The following is a 27,429-nucleotide window of genomic DNA, read 5'->3' on the forward strand; positions in this document are numbered from 1 at the left end:
GGCGGCGCTCGTGTGTGTTTTCTGGTTGCCAATGAGAAGATGTTGCGCTGTGGAGTTGGAGACAGAGGAGAAATCACTGTCAGACGCTCCAAACGGGAATAACAACGCTCTTATTTGAATAAAGACAGTTGCTTCATCTGATGTGGACGATTTAGAGAAGGTAAGCAGTGGATTGACAGTTTAATCCTACTGTATTCGTCGTGTTTATCAAGTGAAGCTAGCAAGAAGTGGTGCAAGAAAGACAGTTTCGCCATAGCTGAACCAAGTCAATGCAATCCTGTGGTAGTATCCAGTAACTATTCAATAAAACATCCGTTTATATTTTTTGCAATGTTTCTCAGAGGCAGTGTATTGTGTTTTGACCTTCATCAGGTTTGAGCTGATGATACCGAAGGAGGCCTTTGGTTTTAAAACGTCCTTGTTTTTGTGTGTTTAAACTGTAGACAATTGTAATAGAAAGTTCTAGACTGTCATATTGATATCTAGTTTTATATATAGTTTCCAATTTACAGATAATATAAACTATTTAGGGAAACCAAACAGTGTTTGGAAATCTTTTGATATATGATGGACGGTGTTGATGCTTTGAATCTGTTACCATAGAGACTGGCCCATGGATGACTTTCAACAGCATCTTTTACAGTATTCGTGTTGACATAAATACTATGGTATTCCACCTTCTAATCTATAGGATCTAACGGTCATGGGAAAACCATGAAATATAAGAGACACTGAACATTGAGATTTCAAAGTGATGGAAATGTTTATAAGTCAGCCAATATAGATGTTTCTAGTTATGCTTAGCTCTAAAATATTAAATCAGTGTAAATACAATATGTATAAAATAATTGTATTATAACAGTGATTTATTAATCACATTGGAAATTCATTAGTCTAAAGTTGTGGGAATCCTGACAGTATCCAGCACTACTTTTGTGGTTTTTGAGCTCTTCTATGCTCATCATTTTAAGATGCATACAACTCGCAGTCCATCCGCATCGATCCAGACAGGAGCAGCTGGAGACGTACCGGACCTCAGCCTGACCGGCTCTCAGCTCGCAATGGGCCGCAGACCCAGCAGTGCTTCACCTGGAAAACACTTCTCTCGATCCATATCTGTGTCTGTGGCCAGTGACGGCCGGGGGAAGCGAAACACTTTGGTGAGTCTGTTTGGCTACAATATTATAGTAGGTGTCTCTTGTATAAGGGGAATCAAGATGGTCATAACTTTGTATATACATAGCACTTCAGAGTGATTAAGACAAAGCAGGTTATGCTTTATTTTATGCACAGCAGTTAAATTATGTGTTTTCATTGCCACTATTGAGATAACCATTAAATGAAAGCATAAAATTGGACTCTTGACGCCACCATCTTCCCTTGGAGACTTGCATTTGTCTTAAAGGAAACGTTTCTGTCATGCATGTGTTTGTCTTCACCATTTGACTAATTTATTAAGATTTGGGCTAATGAAAATAAGGATATTTAATATCACCATTCTTTCTTTGGTTAAAGTACAGCAATAAATTCTGTGATTATTTACTCACCATCATATTTTTTGGAACACAAAAATATACTTTTTAATACACCTTCATATAGATTTTTTTTCAGCTCCATATAAGTAAATTAATACATATGACTCTTGCACTACATTTCACATCGCCTAAAACCATGTGATAACTTTGTGTAAGAACAGACTGAAAGTAATGCAATATTACTGTGCAGTTTGGACATCAATAACAGCATTGGTTGTCTTGTAACCAAATGTTGGGTGTAAAAACTGCTCCTTTAAAGTGAGAGATGCTCCATTTTAAACCTGTTCTTAGTCTACAGCAGGCCAAGTAACTGTTTTGCACTTCTTCTTGTTGGCAGACTGATGCTGGATTGGGAAGCTCACGGGCAATTAAGAACCTGCGTCGGTCTAACAGCACCACACAGGTGAACCAGCAGGCCAACACGAGCCCCAGGTACAGAACCATCTGTCATTCATTTGCATGCCATTTGACTCTTCTGGTGCTGATGAATCTCAACAAAAAAAAAAAAAAAGGAAAAAGAATTCAATCCCATTTAATAAAATTAAGCTTGTTTTTAGGATCTATAGGTTTAGGGTTGTTTGTGACATTATTATATTCATTACAATGAAACATTTTCTTTCCAATTCTCATTACCGTGGTGCAAAAAAAAAGGATATTGCACCTTATATATTAAGTTGTATAGTATTTTATACATCATATGTTGTGCTTTCTGTAGTTTATGCTGAGTTACTTTACAAAATGTAGCGTTTGCTTTTATAATACTGTTAAAAAAATACTAGAATCTAATGGGATTATATTATTATTAAAGGATTAAGATATATTTTAGAATACAGTTGTTTGTTTTTTTGCATTACGGTAATGAGAATTTGAGGGAAAAATCTGTTTAATTATAATTAAAATGCTGTCTCAATGCAAAAATAAAAAAATGGCTTTTATGAAACATATAATTTCTGATTGATTTCTTTTGATTTTGCGATGAAATAAGATCATGTTTTGTGAGATTCACTGCCAGCTGTCCTATTCAGACCTTGAGAATGGATAATCCCCAAGGGACATGAGTGAGAGGTTATTCAACATGTATGATTTTTTTAAAGCAATGATGGCATGTTTGTGCACGCACATGTCTAGTGCACATGCCTTCATGCACTCGCTTCACCCAAGCTGTGGTATGCTTGCTTGATCACCTCCTAGACGTGGAGGTTGGGGGTTTATACCCTTAAAGCAGCAACAGCTGGGGGTTTGAGTGAATTTGGTTTTCCCCAGACAATAGCTATTGTGGCCCGCTGGCTGCAACACTAGACAAGCAAGAGGGGGCCCGGGTTCAGCTTTGTCAAGAGGGGAGCCGGGGTCTCCGGTTTCGTTCGAATGAGAACGCAGTGAAAGGAGAAGTGTGCATGCTGAAATTCTTTTGTCCGGCAGCTGCCAGTCCTGCCCTCCCCTCCCCTCCCACTGCATCCTGGGATGCCACAGAGGGGTTTAAATGAAGGAACGACCCAATACCCCTTCCCCCTTCCTTCTGGTGTTTAATAACTGTCATTCCGTGACCCCTCTTTCCTCTGAATCACTTAAAAAGAGGAAATGTGGAGGAATGCAGTACCTTGAATTGCTTTTCATTGGACCAGCTGACGCTAGGCGCCCCTCACACCCCCAAAACACTCACAAATGCATACTGAAGTTGCTAGCGCAGATGCCGGTGGGTCAGACATAGGGGTGGACATCATGTTAAACATTTGATGCAATTTAAATGTTAAGGGGTGCGATTGCCATATGCTTATGGACATCTGCCCCTCTGCTGTAGCATTCCTCTGCTGGGAGCCCAGTGCAGCTGTTGTCACCTCAGAAAAAGGAACTTTTTTTTTTGATATGCTCGTCTGATATGTTTAGCTTAAATAGTCTGGTTGGCTTTACTGGAGCTGAATCTCAGGTCATGCACTAGATTTGCCTTTATTTTTGTTCTAAAGAAAGGAAACACATGCTAGGTATTCCTAATGTTTATAAGAAGCATTTGAACAAACCCTATACAACAACTATTAATTTATAGCATGTACCAATAGCAATAATATAATTATATTATATAATAAATATACCTCTTTAATAAATTATATTTTGAATTACATTAAAATAGAAAACGGTTGTTTTAATTTCTAAGAATATTTCACAATAGTACTGTTTTTACTGTACTTTTGATCAAATAAATTCAGCCTTGGGGTTAAAAGAGACTTAAAAGAGACTTCTTTTAAAAACATTAACGGAAGTGTCAGTATTATATGTTCCTCATGTGTGTTTGGTGTGTAATAGTCTGACCTTTCTTTCCTTCCTTCCTCCCTCTCTCTGCGTCTGATTGCAGTGAAGGCCACACAGAAGACTTCCTGGCTCTGTTCAACAGCAGCTCTGATGGACGTAGAAAACTGGCCGGCCTCTCCAAGACGTCCAAAGACCGTACCACTTGGAACATCCTGGTAATGTCCAACTCATCCACTACTTTGTCTCATGCCATTGTGATTGTCAGATCTTATTAAACGTTTTTTAAGGGTAACTGGCCCTTCTGATTGTTATGCCATGAAAAGTAACTTAACAGAATGTATGAACTCAAAAGGCCTTAAACAGTGGTAAGATTAAAAGTCACGTGGTCTGTCTTGCTTTCAGGATGATCAGCAGAGAGTGTTCCCTGTGCCCAGCAGCTCTCACAGTACCTGCAGTATGGATTCTCCTACAGGGCTGAAGAAGAGGGAAGCTGGCGTCTCTCTGGCTGCCAACTTCACTGCCAACAACAGGTGGGAGGCCATTTTCTCCGACAGCGTAGACACTGTCCTCATGGTTTAGCTTTCCAACTCTGCTGTTGCCATGACAACAGTGTCACTGACAAGTTTATGCCTTTTTTTTTGTGCTTGTCAATTAAAGCATGAGCATGCCCTGGGGAGAAGATTGCTAGGATTCCTTTCGACTTTAAGGCTTTTAAATATACAGAACCAGAATGTTTAGATACACTTGACAGAATTTATGTTTCTAATTATCTTAAAAATCCTTTTCAAATAACAGTTCATGCTTGAAGTCTTGAAATTTGCTCCTAAATTGTGAGTTTCTTCTGTAAGGTATCAGTAAGATTTAATTTTTATGCATTTTTATTTTGAAACATTAAATTGATCAAAAGTGACAGTAAAGACATTTCTATTTCAAATTAATGCTCTTCTTTTGAACTTTCTATTCATGAAAAAATCCTAAACAAATTTTTATTTGATAATAATAAGAAATGTTTCTTGAGCACCAAATCATCATATTAGAATGATTTCTGAAGGATCATGTTTCACTGAAGTAACAGAAATGGCTGCTGAAAATTCAGATTCGCCATTACAGGAATAAATACAATTTAAAAATATATTAAAATATAAAATGGTTATTTTAAATTGTCATTATATTTCACAATATTACTGTTTTTACTAACGCCACACAATTTTGAAAAAAAAAAAAAAAAAAATCATATTTTCTGGATAAATTGCGTTTTAAAATGCAACATTTAAAGCAAATTAAAATTAAAAATTATAAAGAACACCAGGTTTGTTGTGCCTGCTTGTAGAGCTGCAAAATTTGGCCCCAAATTTTGTGCTTGTACATCAATATGACTAATAATAATTATGAATATTAATACTAAATAAAAATATTAACAAAAATAAGAATTATTACTATTTTATTATTAAAAATTAAAAATACAATACATTTAAGAATAAATATAATAATATAATAATTAAAATTATAACAATAATATAATTTTTTAAGAGAAATTTTATTTTATGGAAAACTGCAGGTCCTGTTAACATGCAGACGGCCTATAACTATAAATCATTAGAAAGGAGCTTTTCTGTACACTACACCGGAGGAAAAAAACATTCTTTAGAGAAAATTTCTTTAGAGAGAATAGGGTGGTATGAGCATTATTGAGCGTTATAAACACATGTAATGTATGTTTCATTGATACTGGAAGCTGAAGGGCGCCCTTGTGCAGAAAGTCCAAATATGCCTCACAGAAGTAATAAAACTTCCAGGAAATTCCTAATATGGACAAAGGCATCCAGTTATCACTGTAGGTAGCTGAATAAAAAAAAAAAGATAGAAACGCTTTGACTTACTAAACATGAAGACAGTAAACATGGTTTATCTGTGTTCAAGTCATATCAGGTATTTTCATAAGAATAAAGTATAATTATAATGCAGTGCTAATCGACTTAGCATTAATTACAGTATAGAATACTACAAAGTAACATATTGTCTGCCTCATTCTGTGATAAGAAGCCACTTCAGATCCCAAATGGAAGTTATTTCAAACATTATGAAGTGAGTTTGGAGTAAAAACTTAATGTTTGGTGCATTTTACTTTTCAAATGCACATTATAAGTGACTTGAACTCAGCGTTTGCAGAGATAGAGCAGCATTTTCTGAACCGATCAAGCCGCTCTGATCGCAGTGTTCCATATATTTAATTAAAAATCACAACCTTTTTGATTTCATATTCGCACTAAGCAAAATCGCGATTTCAGTTTTATTTCAATTAATCATGCAGCCATAGTTTTAACGGTTTTTAATCAAATAAATGCAGCCTTGGTGAGCGTATGAGACTTTCAAAAATACTTCTTTCAATATACAGCATATTATATTGATATATATTAATAGAATTAATTATTATATTATGCAAAAATGTATTTGAATATGTAGGATGTCTGTGTGTTGACTTTCAGGAGCAATAAAGCAGCTGTGGGAAACTCTGTGACCACCATCCTCCATAACAACCACTCAGAGAAACCCCTCACTCCCAAGAGCTCCAATCAGAAACCCTCCTTCAAGTAGGTTCATAATGACCGTTAAATGATTGCACAGCTCTGTGAACTAATCTTAGACATAAGGCTCTATTTTTGCTAGAGTATGCTGTTTCCAGGCTTACACATTTACAGTTTTCTCCCTCTTACAGTAATATAATCAAAGCCACCGTAAATGATGATTCGACTCTGGATGTGAGTGGTTCTCTTACTAAGTCTCAGAAGAATTTCTCTTCTGCGTCATCGAGCTCCAACAACAACGCCCCCCGTAGTCCCCGAAGCCCAGGTCAGCCACGCAGACGAGAGGTGACCGAGGAGGAGGCCGAAAGGTCAGCAGTGTTTTCCAGCCCTCATATGTTTGCACTTGAGTTGTTTTATTACGTAATCATGTCCGTACAAATGTTTGATTGGCCTTTAGACATTTCAGACTTTTCAAAAATGGCCTTTGTTTGTACATGGTTAAACACTTAAAAAAAAAATTACAGGTATATTCAGCAGGTGAACCATGCTGCTATTATCATCCAGCGTTGGTATCGTCGCCATGCCAACAGAAAGAGAGCCAATGAGAATACAATCAAACACCTCCTCACATCTAAAAAGAAGGTAATGTATTTCACCCAAGAAGGTTTATAATACCTTGAATTATATTATATTTTATTGTATTGTATTGTATTATATTATATTATAGTATATTATATCCCTGATAGCACATGTACATCACAGAGATGTCTATTTGATGTCTGCATTTACATCTGCAAGATGCATTTTTTAGAGTGTTTGCTCATCTGCAATATGTCTCTTAGATGTTACATAGACAATTAGAAAATGTCTTTAAGATGACCACTCTCTTCCACCCTCATTACCCACAACTGAGGTGCCCTTGAGCAAAGCACCTAGACCCCAATTGACCGGTAAGCCCAGCCCCCCTTAGTTATTGTTGCTGTCTCGGAAAAACAAACAGAGTTGCTAACTATCTTACAATGACAGCTGTCCGTGTGAAAACCTTGTCACAAGATGCTTTTGATACATTTTGGACACAGAAGGACCACCTCTTGTCGAGGAGCATTCAAGTGGGACTTAAATATGCTATGGAGGGATATATAAAAGATTTCAAAATAAATATGGTACGTAACACGATTAATTTGGTAGCGAGGGTTTACAGATCACAATGCAAGCGGGAGAAGCCTTGTGTTACGGTCGTCAAGTTCGCAGATGGCTGTCTTTTGAGCCATCAGGTGTTTCTGACCTAAACTGTACATGACATGAGAACAGTTAGCTATTTAGGTTTGTATGTTAGCATGGACTCACTAACTTTAATTGTAGCTTATTGAGAGTATGGCAACCAGAAAATTAACGTTTTTGTCTTCATTGGGATTGGGGTTGAATCCTTAGGCAACCAGGTTACTGCACTCACATTTATTGATATTATGAATAAACCTGGCTTCATTCGTATTGTGCTGATAATTGGTCCATTCGCGCAAATCTTATCACACTTTTGAAACGCGCTGGTGAACGTGCGCACAGTACAGTGATTCAATAGATGAATACCCATGCCCATCCTCTCGGGATACCTGGAATCAGTGTTAAAAGAACCTCATGCACATAGTTTTACCATTTTTGTAACATAAACATCATAAAATCGATGAGAGCTTCGGATCTTCCAATGTTTCTCTATGACGCTGAAACCTAAAGATGTCCCAAGTTCCGGTCCCCGTGCAATTGATACTTAACTGCCATTGGCTCATCTGCGTTCGAGGGGGGGGCTTACGGATAGGTCTATTGCTCCCCGGGCACTGCAGTAAAAAATGTATGTTCACACCACGGTGTGTGTGTGAACTTGTATGGGTGAAATGCTGAGAACAGATTCCGAGAATGGGACACCATACTTGGCTAAACATCACTTTCACTTTGGTATCTAGCCTATTTCAAAGGTATCACTCCATTCTTGTGGGTAATTCTGTGTATTTTCCCTAGGAGAGGGAGCAAAGAGCAGAGGAGGAAAAAACCACTGAGTCACTGAAGAAGAAAGAAGATGATCGAAAACACATCAGGGAGGAGAAAGCTCGTCTGGCTCGGCATACCGCCATACAGGTAGAGTGTAGTTTGCAATGCTATTGTAGTTTGTGTTGGCTAATGTATGTTAAATGTTTTCTGACGTATTATTGCATCATTTGTGCATCCAAACAGGAGCTTCAGCAGAAAAGAGCCCAACGTGCTGCAGAGGTACAACAGATCGCAGAGGAGGAGGTAGAGGCAATAAGACATGCTGGGAAAGTGGGCCGTAAAAAACTCACCAAGAGTTCACCCACTTCTCCCACTGACGTCAAGGCTATGAACACAGGTGTGCACTACTCTGGGTCTCTGATCAAACTCGATTTCCTCTACCTTATTCTGCGTCCTTTTATACTTTGTGGGTGAATTTCATGTGGTCACATAAATCACTCTTAAGTAGTCTCAAACTTTGCCATTTATTCTTTAGATTCTAATGTAAATGTGGTGCCTGATCTGGATGATGTGACGAATTTGAGGGCCGCGTCACCTGTTGGTTCTGTGTGCAGAGGATCTCAGTGTTCACAGGTAACCACTTACAACAAACTGGCCCTATTTTCACCAGCTGTGAATTTTTATTTTAAAGCTTTTGCTTATCACATTGCTTCATGCCCTAAGGAGATCCTCCAGAGGTCTGTGAGCATGGAGGACCAGCGGCAGGGCGCGCCATCGAGCAGGACGCAGTCAAAAACCACTCTGAATGACCTGCTAGACACACTGAAGCTCTTAGAAGAGGAGCCAGAGAGACTGTCAGAGCCCAAGAGCTACAGGAAGGACAAGTATGCGTGGATTGACAAGGTGGATTGACACTTTCTTATCTTCAGTTCTGTATATACACTACTGTTCAAAAGTTTGGGGGTGGTAAGGTTTATTTTTTATGTTTTTGAAAGAAGTTTATTAAGCTCACCAAGGCTGCATTTATTTGATTAAAAATACAGTAAAACTAATATTGTGAAATATTACAACTTTTTATTTTATTTTAATACATATTGAAACATAATTAATTCCTTTGACGGCAAAGCTGAATTTTCAGCATCATTACTCCAGTCTTCAGTGTCACATGATCCTTCAGGAATCATTCTGAAATGCTGATTTGTTGCTCAAAAACATTTATTATTACTCTTATTAGTTGGGCTGCTTAATATTTTTGTGCAAACTGTGATACATATTTTAGGATTTTTTGGTGAATAGAAAGTTGAAAAGAACAGCATTTATTGAAAAATAAATATTTTGTAAAATTATAAATGTCTTTACTGTACCTTTGATCAATTTAATGCATCATTGCTGAATACAATTTCATTTTTTTTTTTACATAATTAAAATCTAATTGACCACAAACTTTTGAACAGCAATGTAAATGACCTTTTTATGATTGGCTAACCTTCACATACATTTTCTTCTTAGGATGGAGACGCCAACTCCCTGACGACTGATAATGTGGAACGGCACAGGCAGCTGAGTCAGACTCCAGTCCTTCCAGATGGGGGCGCTCTGCTTTCAGAAGCTAAACTGCAGAGCATTATGAGCTTCCTGGATGAGATGGAGAAGTCCGAGCAGGAGAGACCACGCTCGGTCACCTCTGGATCACATAGAGAGGTAAACATTTGAACTGACTATATGAAGTTATTAAGTTTTATGTTATATCAGCACTGAATTTTATATTCATATGTGTGTGTGTGTAGGTGGTGTTGTCAGAGGAAGATCTAGCAGTTGTGGAACAAGCCTCGGCCACAGCTGCTGAGGTCACCGGCTCTATGATGAGACTCAAACTGGAGCTAGATGAGAAAAAACGCACCGTCAATATGCTACAAACAGCGCTGGTAAAACAAACACACATATGCATATATTATCATCTGTATGTTTCAGAATACTCTACACAACCTCAGATGACTTTCACCAATGTTTACGTGAAATCTGCAACCGCAGATCTGTGAATAGTGCTGCCTGAGACTAATTTGTAAATATGAATGTGTGTCTTTAGGCCCAGCAGAGGGAGCTGACGATCCGGCATGTGAAGGAGACAGAGAAAGAGCTCAATCATACGTCCCAGTTACAGAAACAGCAGTATGAAGCTACGATACAGAGACACCTGACGTTTATAGACCAGGTATTAATCTCAAGCATAGAGAAACCAAGACATTTAAAGACAAGACAATAGCCTCTATACAGCATCTATTCAGCAACTTTCATCAATCATCAAATTTGTCTTTACAAACTTCTCTTCCCTAATTATTGTTTTACAGTAATAAAATTCATCATTGAGAATGGTGAGAATTACAAAAATAAACAAAATCTAGAATAAATTATTTGGATGGATTACAGGGATCAGGAGAAAACAGATGTTTAGTTGTCATGAAAATCATGTCAATTTAAAAAAATGTATGCAATTGCAAAATTTACAAATGTTTATAAGGGTATTTTTTAAAAGAAATTAATACTTTTATTCAACAAGGGTGCATTCAATTGTTCAGAAATGATAGTAAAGACATTTCTAACATCACAAAAGATCGGAGCTATTCGTCAAAGAATCCTGAAATATTTTTACGTGAGTTTCCAAAAATATTAAGCAACACAACTGGTCCACATTGATGTGGAATGTTTCTTAAACTGCAAATCAGCATATTGATGATTCAGCATAATGATTTCTGAAGAATGCTGTTGAAAAAATTACTTTGTCATCACAGTAACATTATAAAATAGCTTTTAGTTGATTAAAATTTTTATTTTAAATTGTAATAATATATATTATATAATATAATAATATATAATACATAATAACACCGTTTTACTGTATTTTTGATAAAATAAAATCAATCAGCGTGAAATATTGTGACATTCTAGTCTTACTGCTAGATTAGGTTGTGCTTGTATTAATGTGTCTCTCTCTCTCTCTTTCTCTCAGCTGATTGATGATAAAAAGGCCCTGAGTGAAAAGTGTGAGGAAGTAGTAGGAGAACTCAAGCAGGTGGACCAGAAATACACTAAGAAGATCGCTCAGATGCAGGAGCAACATGAGCTGGTGAGTTGAGTTTTAATGAAGTGGTGCAGTGATCCTATCAGGACCTGCTGCAGAGGAGGTGCCTCAGGGTCTGAGCAGTTTTTGCATCAGCTTTGGCCACAAGGGGGCGATCGACCTTTAAATGTCTGTTCAAGTGTATCTTGTAGTGCCTCAATCTCAAACGTGTACTGGTTTCTACATTTCTTATTTTCACTGTGGTTTGTGGTTTTCTCTGCTGCTGTCATTAGCTGTGTTTCTGCACACAATCTTGAGTATGTTTGTATTAACTTGTGCACACCATCAAATGCATGTTCGCTTGCTCAGTTGCTTTTGCCACTGCTAACGGTTTCTCTTTCTGCATTTGTTGTGCGTTTCTCTCTTTATCTGTCCTTCCGTCTGCCTGTAGGTGTGGCAAATTCTGGGTCCCATGTGCGAGGTAACTCTTGTTTTTCTCTCTAACCCTCATCACTCCATTGTTCTGTCATTTCCATTCTTTTATTCTTCTCTCAACGCTGACTTACAGAGACAGCTTTATTTTGCTTGGAGCCATTAACCTTGCATTCTTTTTTTAAACTTCAAGGAACCAGCAGTTCTTGTAAGGCAGCAAACATACAGTGTTTATTTTCAGATTTAGGCTTTGATTTTGCATAAAAGAAACGCTAAATTGGAGCTGCTTTGCCATTGTCATAACCCTCTGCAATGTGACTTGTTTTCAGTCTGTAATAAACACACATCACTGTGCAGTGCAAGTGGCTGCATGTAAATGGTTAAATATTTGCTGAGTAAGATGAGTTTCGATTCAGTATGCTAATTTAGTGTGTGATAATATCAATATTCCAGTGATTTTCCATTGCTTTGGCACTTGTTATATTGATCTGTCATGCATTCATAAACAAAATACAGAAATAGCCAAACAGAAAAGATACCGTAAAGGTGTAATGTTGAGTGCACATTTAATATAATTCAAGTTTAATACTTTTATTTTCATGTTCCATTCACTCATTATTCATCATTCTGTTCCACTGATTGCTCTAGTGAATCCCCAGCGACATGGAAAGATGCACAGAACAAATTCTAACATTATAAAAACTGTAACATGTGTGGCCTGCTGTATAAACACAACCATCATGTGAAGACTGTGCCTTAAGAACTAGTCTGACCAACTAGCAGTTAGCCAAGGGTAATCTGTCTAATTTAAATCAGATTCAAATTAGGCCAATGTAAATGACTTTATGAAGTTATGATCGGTCTTAAAGAGGAAAATTAGTTGATTTACATGTACAATCGGTCTAAGCGGTGTATGCAACCAGCCAATGGTTGATGAATAAACCTATTCAGTGACTTCAGCTGTTTAGTTTCTTTTTAAATGCAGTAGTAAATGAGAACATCCCCATTGTTATCATTTTAGTTCTCATCCAATAAACGAGTATTTTGTGTTATTAATTACTCACAGTCATGTTGTTCCAAACTTGTATGAGTTTCTTTTTTTTTCCCATGGACCACTAAAATTATGAATAATGTGCTGGTCACTCTCTTTAATGCAGTTACAGTGAATATGGAATGGAGCTTTTAAAAAGACAAAAGCATTATAAAAGTGATCCATATGGCAATATTTCAAGACTTCTGAAGTCATACAATATCTTTGGGTGAGAAAACGAAAAAAAATTAAGTTGTAATAAACTGAAATCTTCAAACATCGGCTATGGTCACCTTGGCACATCAATGAGAAAAGTAGTGATGTCTGATTCATGAGCTAATTATTCTTTGTGGATCTTTTTATTGACTCAATTGATCCAGTTCACAAAGAACATTTAAACAATTAACAAATCAGTCATCACTACTTCTCTCATGAACTTTTATAAATGCAGGGCTAAAGTGGATGTCAGGATGTTCTGTGTATGACAATATATATTTAGATCTACTGTACACTACTGTTCAAAAGTGTGGGTCAGTAAGAAGAAAATGACAGGCTTTGGTGTTGCTGAAGACTTGATAAAAGGAAACCGCCTCAAAGCTCATCTTTTTGTGCTGCCTGCAGATTACCGTAGTTATCGTAATAAGCGCCAGACTATTTTATTTTTCACCGTGACTGGCTTGGCGGGAGTTAATCACTCAGCATGGTGTTATTAATGCACCGTGTCAAGTTAAAATAGTTATTTTAAGAGCCTGTCTCAAGATGTAGCAGTCTTTCCCATTCATTTGCGCTCTTTCTGGGGCTGGTGATGTTTTCTCTTTCTGTTTAACCATCCTTCTTCCTCCACACAGGAGATTAAGAAGCTAAAAGAGTTAATGAGTGCCACAGAAAAGATCCGCCGGGAGAAATGGATCGATGAGAAGACCAAAAAGATCAAGGAGATCACTGTGAAAGGTCAGCAGAGTTCGACAACAAGTGTCTGTTTGTACCAGTGCCACATCACCAGATGCTTCAACAGTATCCATTTCAGCCCAGTCTGCATGTTTCTGCCAAAATGTGTCACATGTTTATGATTTGTCTCTGTGCCCTAAAGACATAAATAAAATGGCTGATATATGACACACCTGTGAAAAATGTATTCACATTCCATAATTAGCTTTGTGCGTAACCTGGAGACAGAGCAAACTGGTTTTTAATTGCTTACATAATAATGAGAATAATAATGTCCCAAGGACTTTCAAGCTGTTCAAACTGCATATCACTCATCTGACACCCGTTTTGATTTTAATATATACAGTGTGTATATACAGTACTGTGCAAAGGCATGTTAATACCTACTTGCATCAGCAAATAGTGTGATGTTTTATTCTTTTCCTCCTTTAAATTCTGTTGGAACTCCCATGATTATTTGAATGCTATACTGCAAATATTTATATTAGTTCTTTATAATGTTTGAAAACTGTCTCTTCCAGGTCTGGAGCCAGAGATTCAGAAGCTGATCTCCAAACACAAGCAGGAGCTGAAGAAACTGAGAGTTCTTCACGAGGCAGAGCTTCTTCAGGCAGACGAGAGGGCCGCTCAGCGCTACGTCAGGCAGAGCGAGGAGTTACGACAGCAGTTGGAGAGAGAAAGAGATGAACAGTGCCAGAGAGAGAGAGAACTGGCTAAGCAAAGGTACACACACTCACATGTGTCCAGTGCACATCTGTTCATCAGAGATCAAACCAGTGACAGAGATGGGCAGCCAAGACGACGTGTTCACAGATGTTAGAAAACACAAACACACTCAAACTGGCCTGGAAAGTGCGACAGAGGAAACTGGCTAGACATGATCTCAAAGCTAAATACAGCTTTTGAACACACACACACTTACTTAGTTATAAGAATAAAGAATATAGAGTCTGCTGTTTTTATATAAAGCTAATTATAATTATTTCACACTAACACTGCTGTTCTGTGAAATTGTAGTTTTCTTTCCTGTTTATGTATTTTCTGTTAAAAAAGGATGTTGAAGTAGAACATGTCAAAGGCTTTATCTCTTTTTTTAAATTACCAATAACCTTTGGTTTATATCTGTGAACCATAATTTGCTACAAAGATCATTTTATTTCACACACAAACTTCTGTCATACACTCCTCATGCAGCTCTTTCTCTACAACAAGAGTTCATAATTACCACATCGGTCAAGCTCCTAAAAAGACATATAAATACAATAAAAGGACCATAAACGTGGCCCATATGATGCTGAAGCCACATGATAGCTTTGTGTGAAGATCAGACTGAAATACAGTTTTGGATAGCGTTCAAAAGTTTGGGTTGGTAAGATCACCAAGGCTGCATTTATCTGATTATAATATATAAACGAGATATACATACTTACAATTAGATTATATTACATTTTTAAAATACTCATAATCAGATTAAAATTACTTTTTTATTTTTTATACGATTACATATTCTCACAATGACAGTAATTTCATCCCTCAGATCCTTGTGTATACGTAAAACAAAGATGAAGTCTTAATTTCACCTGCATTGAATTATGAGAACACAACTGAGTAAATGAATGTGTGTTTGTGTGTCAGGTTTGAGAAACAGCTGCAGGAAGAGGAGAACGCACTGCAGCAGCAGAGGAGGCGCCTGTATAAGGAAGTGTCTGAGGAGAAAGAGCGAATCACACAGCTGGGAGCCAGGTCAGGTTTAAAGGATGTTTAAGGTCACATGACCAGGCTGTTTATCTGGCTGAACCATTGGGTGACAAAAGTTGCTAGCTAGGAATTGTCATAAATAATTACACTAAGAAACTTCAATACTTTTCCTCGTTGGGATGGTTGATTTTTGTTCAAGTAAAAATATCAACACATTTTTTTTAAATCATTTTCAGAGAATACATCTTGAGTCTTGTAAGTTTATTTTTCCTTTTTAATAAAAAATCTTATTAATGCTTAAAACGAAAAAATCCAATGGAGTAATAGCTATAAGATATATTACACGAAACAAAATAAAAGTATATCACATAAAACAAAATTATTTTGCTTCTCAAGTGACTCAAGATTCTCAAGATTTATTTTAAATATTTATTTTTAGTTGACTAAAAAATACTGATTTGAAAATATTTAACACTTTACTTAAAACCTTTATATATCGTGCATTCTAAAATTATTTTAATGCATTAATTATGCCTTATGTTGCATTGAATGGTCTCATGAATAATTGCAACCACAGTTACAACCATAACCATTTACCGTATATGTAATTAAATAATACATTATAATACTTGTCTGTTCACTGAACACCTTTATAAAGTGTAAAGCATTAAAACACATGGCAAACAACAAATTTCAGATGCAACAAGGGATCTGCAAATAATATAATGCATTTTAACTTTGGTTACAATTATTTATGAAAAGATATAATGCATTATTACATAATGTTTATTATGAAGATCTTTATAATGCATTATAAATAAAGGCTTTAAGTCTTTCCAAAAGAGAGGGACGAGATGAAACATTCAAGTTACGTTAAAACTAAATGTGAATGTGTGTGTGTGTGATATAGGCAGCATGCTGAGCTGGAAGACTTAAGGAAGCAGTTGGAAGACAACAGCTCATTGGCAGGAAGAGCGTTAAGAGAAGAACTGGAGAAGAGCAGAGATGAGCAGGAGAGACGTCACCAGGTAACACACTCACATCTATAGTCATGTTAGTCCACACAAACTGTTATGTATTCAAGTAAAGCATTCTTCCATCATTTGACTCTGCCTCTTTTTAATTGCATCGAACACAATGAGATGTTTAGCAATCAGAAATTGTAACATCAAATGCTGCAACCAGCCACATGCTTTGGTTACAGTTCTGTGTGTATAACTAATACTTTCTTGTGAGTAGTACCAAAAAAATGTAAGAACAATGAACAAAGGAAGCCAGCAGTAAATGCAACTTTCAGTATTATTGAATTGATGCCAAGTATTATTGATACGTTTTTAACATTCTCAGGAAATGTCTTTTGATTAAAGATGTCATTCTGTGCAGCACTCATCTCCTGCCCTCCGTACATCATTCCTTGTCTAACCTGTCTAGTCTGTTTTTTTTTTGCCTGAGACTTTCAGACCAGAACTGTATTTGGTGGTGCAATATTTGCAGAGCACATTTTTGTGGCAATATAGAATGTTGGGTCTCATTCTTTTGGTTCTTTTAATTGTTTTTGTCTGTATTTTTCATTAGGTTGAAGTTAAGGCCCTGAAGGAAAGGCTTGAAATTGAGAAACAGACATGGGAAGAAAATTATATGAAAAAAGAGGTATGTGTTTATGTATACATGTTTTGAAATTAGTTTATATATTTTATCTTGTACTACACTTATTTACATGTTTACAGAGTAAGACAATCGTATGCATGTATGCATATGTCATAGTTGTGCCTAAATGTACATCTACAGTACTTATCAATTTCATTTTCTCATGATTAATGTTAGGTGATCTCACATAAAGCTTGAGTGATCGACTAAGATATAGGATGGATTCCCAGTACACTGGCAGTTAACTGGGAGTTGGAAATTACATCATCATAGAGTCCACACTAATATCTTCTTTCTAAGACTCTCAAATTTACACTTCACTAACAGTTGTTATGATTACATTTAGTTCATTATTATTCAACAAGAAAATACTATATACTGAATTTTCTTGGCTTTGAGTTTTACCATCAATGCTAATTGATACATTTTTCACTACGTTTCAACAATTTTGGGGCAATATATATGTTTTTTTGGAAATTATACTTTTATTCAGCAAGGATGCTTTCAACTGATCAAAAGTGATAGTGAAGACATTTATTGTTACAAAATATTTCTGTTTCAAATAAATGCTGTTCTATTCTTTGTTCTTAACTTCCTACGGTATTCATCAAAAAATCCTGAAAATAATGTATCCACAAAATATTACACAGCACAACTGTTTTCAACATTGGTAATAAAAAATATTAAATGTTTCTTGAGTGGCAAATCAGCATATTAGAATGATTTCTGAAAGATAATGTGACACTTAAGACTGGAGTAATGTAAAGCAAAGAATTTTGTGTTTTTTAAATAAGTGCAGAGTTGGTGATCATAAGAGACTTATTTCAAAAACATAAAAAAAAATGACAGATTCCAAATATCTCTTTTGTGCATTAAGCTTTTTTGCTCTAAAACAGTCAGAATTTCATAGCAAATGCAAATTACCTGATTGGCTAACCTCTGTGTACCACCAATAGGCTATTTGGACTGGTCGAGTTTAGTAATAATCCACCTGTCCCAAGAATTAAAGGTGATAACAGAGTAGTTTGCTATGGCGTAAGTTTTCAGGTTTAGTGTGTTTACCCACCCCTGATACCAACCATACCATCTCTGTATTAACAAAGTCAAAAAAGTTTTACAACTGTAAGTGTGTGTAAGGTTACACAGTCTTTAAGGTCCTCTCAAAACATGGTGTTTCCCCTCACAGGAAGCGTGGCTGCTGAGCAGAGAGAGGGAGCTTAAAGAGGAAGTGCGCCGAGGGAGAGACAAAGAGATTGAGCTGGCCATTCAGAGACTAGAGGAGGAGACCAGAGGGTCAAGAGAGGAGTGTGAGAGAGCGGCTGACAACCGGTGTGTTTCCACCTTCCTGTTTATGTGAACTTGTGTGTCTGTGGAGAGCTGGATAGCACAGGATGTTACAGTTTTGTTCACATCAGTTTATTTCCACTGGTGGTAAAACTTGGTATGTGCTACAAATGTCCCTGCTGACCAGTAACTTGCTGGTAGACCAGTGTAGCCATACTGTTCATCATGAGTTTCAATTATAAAATAATAATAAAAAATATATATATGTATATATATATGTATGTATAGTATATATACTGTGTGTGTGTAATTCAAATTTCAAATTTGAAAAAAATTAACATTCAGCTCATATGCTGACTTTTTTCCAGCAGGGTTTTGAATAAAACAATATCCTTGTGAGCCACATATTTAGGCTCTTCCTGGATAGTTTGAATTTAGGATATGTGGCCATTTACATTTAAGTCACTGAAGCCCATCCATTTAACATATATGGCAGAAGAACTGTGGTTTTTACAACCTGAATGTAAATGTGGATGTCATGTGCAGGATAAAGCGCGTGAGGGAGAAATACGAGGCCGAGATCAGAGATCTGGAGCGTTCAGAGCGGGCGGCACTGCAGAAACAGCAAGAGATGAGAGAGAAACACAGTGAGATGGAGGCAGAGCTCCTCCGACTGCAGTCACTGTTACGACAACGAGAGCAAGAGATAAGCGACCTCACTCAGGTAACCGCCGTCACGGGGACGCTGCCTTGTTTGTCCTCGCTCATAGTTAATAGGTGACTTATAAATCTACAGACTCCATTGTAGATTTCTTGGTAGAGATGGGAATCATAAGGATTCCATTTTCACATAACGTTTCCGGCTTCCGGCACAATTCCGGCGATTGTGTTCATAGCAGCAGCGAACCCTACTGGAGATCACATGAACCGTACACCACACCAAACTTTTTATGCAGACTCGGGTACGGTTTGCACCCAAGTTCGGAAAACAGTGCTCACGAGATCGCACCTAAAGTGCTAGTGTGAAAGCACTACGTTTCACAAGCTCTAAATACACAACACTGTAACAGTTCTCAGTTATAAGGGGCCAAGCACTGAAAGTGCATATGCACCTCTTGAAGTTGTTGACGTTCCTATTGATCTTCCAAGTCTATGGCACCCCATGGAACCGCTTGCGGGAATGTTATGAAATTTGCACACTGATAGAGGCCAGTCTGAACAGTCACCATAGCAAATTTGTAGTCTCTAACTCAATCCCTCTAGCGCCACCAACTGTCCAAAGTTTCACTCATGTTTATGCTAATAACTTTTGAACCGTAAAGGCTAGAAACAAACAAGGTGTGTTCGACATCGGCTGGATGTCACCGATCGGCGAGAGTAGCCGCGTGCAGGCGGGGAGGAGCTGCAAACGGAGACGTGAAGTCGGACACTTTGTGGTTCCCGTAGTGACCGCTCACGTGGTGTTTGCATACTTTACCACAGCTGAAGTGAAATAAATGCAATATTTGCCAAATAATACACAGATGTTTCAGAGACATTTTCATGCAATACTTTATGTACTGCTTCATACAGCGTCTGTTCAAGTTAATCTACTGTTTAAGTTAATCAACATAAGCTACTATCAATGAAGTGGAGTCTACGTTTTTTAATCCGTTTTAATTTGATAAACATGACACAATATAACATCGCAACTACATGAAAAGAGTGTTTACTGTTATAAAAAACTGATTTGTGAGCTTTAGAGGAACTAAAGGTGTTCGAATAAACACGAAACACACGTGATCGTTGTCATGCGGTGAATCCGGCCAATCATGGAACAGCTGTGTCGTCATCAGCCCTCGTGCAGCCGCTCTTGAGAAGCTGCGCTGGCTGAGTTCTCCGGCTACTCTCGAATCGCTCTCGCGGTACTTTGATGGCACACGTCACAGTCACGTGGCGTTGGCGCTGCATCAAGTCGGACAAAATTTCTAACCGGCATGCACTGCTTCAAGTCAGCCGCCGATCGGTCTGCGCAGAGCTGCATGAAGTCGAACAAGCCTATAATCTTGTTTCCTCTGATTACGTGGCTCAAGCCGATTCGATTGCACCCTATGACGTCATTTTCTGTCATGGAAATCTTTCCACCACAGGGCTCGCAAAATCGCTAGCCCGACGTCCCGGGGCTATTGTGTTTTCCAGTTGGGCTACCAAAATGCATTACGGCCTGCCCGACGGGCTATCTGAAATAGTGTTCGCATCAGTCTTGTTATAATCAGATTCAGTGCGTTCTTCATCTTCAATCCGCAGCGCCGCCGAGCAGAGTGCACGTCAGAAACAGAGGACAGGGTGTGTGTGTGTTCATCTGAGCCTCATTGGTCTGTCACTGCTCATCAATGTCAGAATATTTGAGATGACCAATCAAATCAAAGTAGGCGGGATTTATGTTCACAGAAGCTGCTGAGTGCGAATTTTAGCAGAGCGACTAACGCTTCAGTTTAGGGTCAAGTGCGAGATAAGATGGAAGTAGCTAAACTAAACATTTCATATTTGACAGTTTTTTTAGGTCATAAATGTGAAACGAATGACAAAAATAATCAGGCAAACGAATATACTTTTGTCTAATTTCACCATTTTGAACTGAAAATAGGCCTATGTAACGTGACTCATGTAATGTAATAATTAGTTTACTGTCATTGTGAGGGGACAAGAAACATTAACAAAGCCGTTTTCATCATGTTAGGTACAAGATTAATCATGAATGTGTACATGTTAAGAATAATTTGGAGCCTTCAGTAAATTGAAAAAGTTCAGCTTTAGGAGGGGAAGAGACAGGGCAAGATGAGGAGACTAAGAGAAAAAGAAAGAGTGAAGGATAAGAAGTGAGAGCAGGTATTGACAAATAATCTACTGCCCGCCCGCTGACATGGTTTTAAAACTATTTCTTATCCTTTTTTTGGACTTCAAACGTCTTGAAATGCACATATCAGAGAAATAAAAAAAATTCAACCTTATATTTAGGACCTCTTTGATTATAAAGCCCTGTCTACGGCCCTGTATTAGGAATAAGATCAATAATGAATGTGTACATATTGTGAATGAATTTAATAAACTTACTTAGGCTACCTAGGTTTCCTAGTAGCTTTCAGTAAATGAACGCGTCTTAGAAAATGATTCATAAATCAACCTATCAGTTGACCCTATGTTTACTTTCTTCACTGACAGACAAAAATGAAAAGCCTATATCAGTCAAAGCTCAGCTTTAGGAGAGGAAGAGACAGAGCAAGAGAAAAAGAGTGTGATGCTGATGAGGAGAGAAAAATAATCAGCTGCGTGACATGGTTTTAAAGCTATTGTTATCAAATTTTTTTGGCCTTCAAAACATCTTAAAATGCACATATGTAGATCAGAGAAATCAAAATTTTCTTGGGGGAGCCCCCGAACCCCCATAACTAGCCTACCTCACATTCGGGACCTCAGTGATGATAAAACCCTGCCATCTGCATGTTAATGAAACTAGTTAATAGTGAGCATTAGACCCTAAACTAAAGTGTTACCTTTTTTTTTTTTATCATACCCTCATTGGGGGCTGACCCACAGACACAGACTGATTCATGTTCCATACAGATTACTTACGCCACCAGAAGTGGTGCAAAAGATGCTTCAGTTCCAGACATGGTGTCTATCTGAGAAGGAACTCAATAAGACGTGGTGCATATAAAAATTATCATTTTGAGTTGATTCAGGGGCTTGGTCCCTGATATATTGATGAGTTGGTATGATATATAGTATGATATGATATATAGATCTATAGATGGTATGATATACTCAAAAATTATATATTTTTGAGTTGGACTTTATAAAAAAAATAACTTGTTTAGTAAGTCAGGAATTCCTCAGATGGAATTCCTCAGAAAAAGCTAGGCTACTTGTTTCTCTAAAAGTGTGATAAACTGGTTGACCTTTGACACTTTCTATTTAATGTTACACCTAACTGTAAATGCATGTGTGTGAAACGACTGAAAATAGATTACCAATTGTGGTTATATAAGATGTCCAGGATTAGAGTTTGCACATGACACACAAGGCCAGTTGCTTCACTCTTTAACTACAGCGGAGAATGTCACAGAACTGCCAAGAAATGTCTTTTTTGCCAAGAAGACTCATTTTTTGACCCTAACATTATAATTTATATTATAATTTAAGCCTATTTTAATACTTTTAAACTGTTTTATTTGCATATTTATTTATTTATTTATTTGGGAATTAAATGTCTTGGAATTCTAAGCATCAGTAAGTGCTGTGATTTGTTTAGCTGGGTTTTCAATCAACTACTGTCCTCATGCTTTGCCTCTGTCTCTTTTCATGAACTGGCTACAGGCTCGTGATAAGTTGTCAGATGAGCGCCGCAGCCTAGCAGAAGTGATCAGACAAGAGTTTGCTGAGCGCCTTGTAGAAACAGAGGAAGAGAATAGGAGGATGAAGATGGAAATCTCTGAAGCCAAAGCACGACTCCGCTTAGAGGTGGAGCGAGTGAGCAGAGAGAAAGAAGAGGAGCTTGCGGAAGTGCATCAGAGGTCAGAGGCAAAGAGTATTTTTCCTTTAGTGCTGATATGATTAGCTTTAAACCTTCAGATGAGGTGTTTTACTATGTTTGAATTAAGGTTCTGGTCTCACCACAATAAAAATGGTTCTCTCTTCCTTTAATAGAGTAAAGTCAGCTATTTTGAAGAAGGAAGAGACTGTTAATAACTTGCGGAAGCAGCATGAGGTATATCACAACACATTTGATTCAATATATTTGCCTTGCAGTAAATGCAATGCTTGTTGTGCATACATTTTGATTCACAACTAACTTGTCTTTTCCTCTGTCTTTTAGGCTGCGGTGAAGAGAGCAGATCATCTTGAGTCTTTGTTGGAACAGCAGAGAAAACAGCTGTTAGGGAAATGATTGACAAGTTAGGGCATTGACCCCTCCCACCACCATAACCCCGTCCCTTCTGTTATACCGTCCTCCTGCACAAAGAAACATCCACCTCTCTTTATTTGTTTTTTATTTTTTTGTTTTATTTATTTTGCTTGTTTGGATGAACTGTGGATTCTAGGTGGACATTTTAGTTCCACCAGATTTTCATCCAGAAAGGCGGCCTTTGGCATTCCCATGGGAACAAGGCAAGAAATAAGAGAGGAATTTAATCTTCTCCGGGATTCCAGGAGAGGCTTTTGTGGGTCTCTCTTGCACGGATATGACCAAATTACAGATTCCTTTGAACCACTGTTTTCACACAGCCAGACAAATGAACTAAACATTTTCTCACTAGAGTTTAGATCTATTATGTTGTTGAATCTTACAAAACCTCACCTCATAAACTCATGCATATTTCACCTCAGAATCAAAATATATAAATGAAAATTTTCTTTTATGAAAAATTATGCCTCATTAAGCAACAAAAAAAGTTTCAATACAATAATATATTATTTAAGTTGTAAAGTATTTATACAACATGGTATTTTTATTTATTTTAACTTTAATTTATGCTTTTATTATAATCATTTTATAATAATATAGTAAAAATGGAAATCTGATGAGAATCCCAATCGAGATTAATGGGAATTGCAAAACCCTCAAAAGTAAAACAATAATGACGGTTCACATTGTGGCAAAATGTCATTGATTGTCATGGAAATTGTCACTGCAAAATGGTCCTAAAAAAAAGCTTTTCTAGCATTTATTATTTTGATTTGAGGGTAAAATCTGTATGCGTTTGTGAGATTACCCAAGAAGTGGAAAAGCCCCTTTTGCTGGGCACAAAGGCATTCACAGTAAACTGTTCCAGATGTTTCTGTTACTTCATACTCTCTTCCCGTCTCTCTCCAGCACTGGAATGGGTGGAGATTACAGTGGACAGGAGAAGTGGGAAGAGCAAAGGCTTTGATACTGAGCAGAGAAGTTAACTCTTCACATTAAAGAGGAGTGGCCTATCCCCCTACTGACACAAACATCCCCACTCCCCTGCCTTTTATGTGTTGCATACAGATGCCTTTTGTCCTGATCCCCCCAAGGCTATCTCTAAATTACAGGAGATTTCCCAGAAGCCCCCAGGACACCCAAACATGCTCACACAGAGCCCTCAGTGAAGCCCAGTTCTGGTTCGGATGTCAGTGAATGATGGCAGCACAGCTATGCGATAGAGATTTTCGAAGGTTTGTTGACAGTAAAGCAGTAAGGTGGAGAAGTTAAGTATGGAGCGTCTCTTTAGATTGATAGGGACTGACAGTAGATTTAGCGGCTCTCACGGAACGTATATGTGCAGTCATTTTGCACATACTTAAGTGAGAGACCTGGATGAGGTTGAGTTGAGATGGATGTAGAAAGTTGGGTAGATAAAAATATCAGATGGATAGAAAATTAAGAGTATAAATTGGGATAGCAGAGCTGGGTTCTACAGAGCGTCATGGGACAAGATGACTAATTTGTCAAGAAGGATGTTCCTGAATCAACATACAGGGTTCCCACAGTCGTGGAAAACCAGGAAATGATTTTGAATTTGAATTTACAGGAGTGTTGTTCTTCCACTAATGTACTGTAATATTGATCTTGGAACACTTCTCTCTTGGTGAAATGACTTTGAGCCCGGGGAGACGTAGCATGCAAAACATTTAGAGCCAATAAAAATGGCACAGTCCAGAAAATCATTGAATGTTTGGTCTATTATCTTGGGAATGTTTGACCCAGGTGTTGATCCCATTTGGGCAACCTTAGGTTTTGTATTCAAAAGAGAACTTCTATTTAAAAACTTCTCTTTATCTACAAAACACAACCCTTGTCAGAGAAGTTGATTTATATGGCAAATTAAATTGCTTATCGAAAGTTGAACTACACGTGCGAGCCGTAACTTCCCGTCCAATGTTAGACAATGCTTTCTTGTACCATTGTTTGATGGATTTTGTATATCAGATTCTTACTGATTTGTGAGCTGTTTAGTCAACGGAACCACATGGAAAAGGTCAGAGTGAAAAGTGCCTCATTCCTGTTCTCTAATGAGTGGATCAGGTGTCTCATTTGAGGACAGAGAGGGAACGCCAGAGTAAGCTTAAACTGCAGACCCGTTGCAGAATACAGGAGGCTCAAGAGTAAATACTGAGATTTCTCTGAGGCATAATTTCATGAGTCACCTGTTGACATCACACTTAAATGTGTGTATCCAAAGTCAGTTGGATGCAATTTATTCGAACCCTAGTGTGAGGTTCAAAGCGTTAAAACATTCTGAGAATGTTTCAGATGCGTTTGGTGAAGGTCAGATGCAGATTGGCAGCAGATGCAGGTCCTTGGCTGACTTTCTGCCTTTGAATGGCAGCGTGGTTGGCATGGCCAGTGCGTGTCAGTCCCACTCGTGCCAATGAACCATTCTTTTGTGTGTAGTGTTTAATAGCCAAGCGCCGGTCGCCATTTTCCTGGCCTTTTGTAACTGTGGTCTGAAAAAACACTACTTTTATTATCTTAAATAATGTCTGGATCATTTCGCCTTCAAACTACTCTCCCTCTGTGTTTTTAAAATGTTTGTTTTTGCATGTCTGAGCTTTTAAATAAATTAAATGTGCCCTTTAACATGTAGCTCTTAATTTGATTTCTTTACACACATGCTGTATTTTGATCATTGAGTTTAATAGCTGTTTTTTTTTTCCTACAGTGAAGTAACGAATTTTGTCAGAATGAAAATAAATCTTGAAAATTAGTTTGTTTGACTTTTTTTTTTTTTTTTTCTCTGGCAAAAGCCAGCAATTACATAATCACTCCCGTTCTCCACCCTGAGCATTCAGATCTGGTGCTTTTTGCTTGGTTTTTATCCCCTGCAGAAATTGTCCTATTTCAACCAGCTCTTTTCTTCACATTTAAAGCGAGTTCCATGTAAAACTGTTGATTCAAATTGTTCCACAATGATTGGTGGAATGAACTTCCAAACTAACCTACTTTAATTGCACATAAAAGACCTTTTTCTACTGTTCTGCACTTCTGATAGTTGACTAAATATTAGTCATAATTTTTCTCGTCTATAATGTGCATGCGGATTCATGACCTCATGAAAGTTCAGGAATATTTATACTTGTAAAAATGTATTTGACACACCGCCGTCTATTTAAAATTATAAAGTGAATGTGAAAAAAACAAACTCTACTGTTCAAAAATTTGGAAAGTCTTTTAGAGTCAGCAGTAATATTATAGTCACACGATTCTTCAGAAATCATTCTAATATGCTTATTCGGTGATCAAGAAAATGTATTATTGTCAATTTTGTAAACCTTTGTGCTGCTTAAAATTTTTGTGATGCATTTTTAAGGATTCTTTGATTAATAGGAAGTTCATAAGAACGACATATGTCTGAAACTTTTGTAACAGTCTAAATATCTATACTATCACTTTTGATCTATTTAATGCATCCTTGCTGAATAAAATAATTTAAAAAAATCTTACTGACACCAAACATTCACACAAAAAAAAACTTCACAGGCATTTTATCTCACCTAACCACTTTCACTTCAGCTTTAGAGCTGTACTTCTTATGTTGTTTTCTCCCCAGTTCAAATCGTTTCAGCTTTGCCATTTGTAAGTTACTTTGTATACAAGTGTCTGCTAAATAAATAATGTGAATGCCAATCCGAGTCACATCCATTTGCAGGAAAGTCTGACCCACATTTCTTACCCCTGTTTTATCTCTTGCTCCCTCATACTGTATGGTGTTTCCCATTTTGCACTGCATTTGTTTTCTGCAGCTTCTTGCAAACCACAAGTTGCATGCAGCCTATTTACTTCTGTATCAGTCTAATGTGACTGTTTTTGCCCTCCTGACGGGCCACTGTGTGATGATAACTGCCTTGTATGTAAATGAGGCAGCTGTAAGTTGTGATAAAGCAGACTATCAGGCTCCTTGAACATGGGGTGCCTTCAGCATGTCACTGCATGTTGTTTTTTGGGTAGTTTTTGCACTGTTGCATGCATCCTTATGTCTGTTCCATGATGCCTGAACGCTCACGTTTGCACATTCCAGGGTCTGTCTTTCAATGTCAGCT

General features: G+C 37.5%; 1 protein-coding gene across 1 annotated transcript; it reads left to right on the top strand.

Moving 5' to 3' along the window:
• Positions 1-26,089, top strand: cep131 (centrosomal protein 131). The gene is made up of 26 exons (XM_081392670.1): positions 1-160; positions 972-1,160; positions 1,873-1,967; positions 3,883-3,994; positions 4,182-4,309; positions 6,266-6,370; positions 6,496-6,672; positions 6,829-6,946; positions 8,318-8,434; positions 8,531-8,684; positions 8,823-8,920; positions 9,011-9,190; positions 9,797-9,988; positions 10,075-10,212; positions 10,374-10,499; positions 11,295-11,411; positions 13,656-13,758; positions 14,277-14,478; positions 15,391-15,498; positions 16,364-16,481; positions 17,029-17,103; positions 18,287-18,429; positions 18,931-19,108; positions 22,741-22,937; positions 23,071-23,131; positions 23,240-26,089. The coding sequence occupies exons 2-26, from the start codon at positions 972-974 to the stop codon at positions 23,309-23,311; spliced, it is 3,303 nt and encodes a 1,100-aa protein (XP_081248796.1). The 5' UTR covers positions 1-160; the 3' UTR covers positions 23,312-26,089.
• The last annotated feature ends 1,340 nt before the right edge of the window (positions 26,090-27,429 follow it).

The sequence above is a fragment of the Scardinius erythrophthalmus genome, assembly GCF_964197995.2.
Source record: "Scardinius erythrophthalmus genome assembly, chromosome: 18".
Classification (NCBI taxonomy): Eukaryota; Metazoa; Chordata; class Actinopteri; order Cypriniformes; family Leuciscidae; genus Scardinius; species Scardinius erythrophthalmus.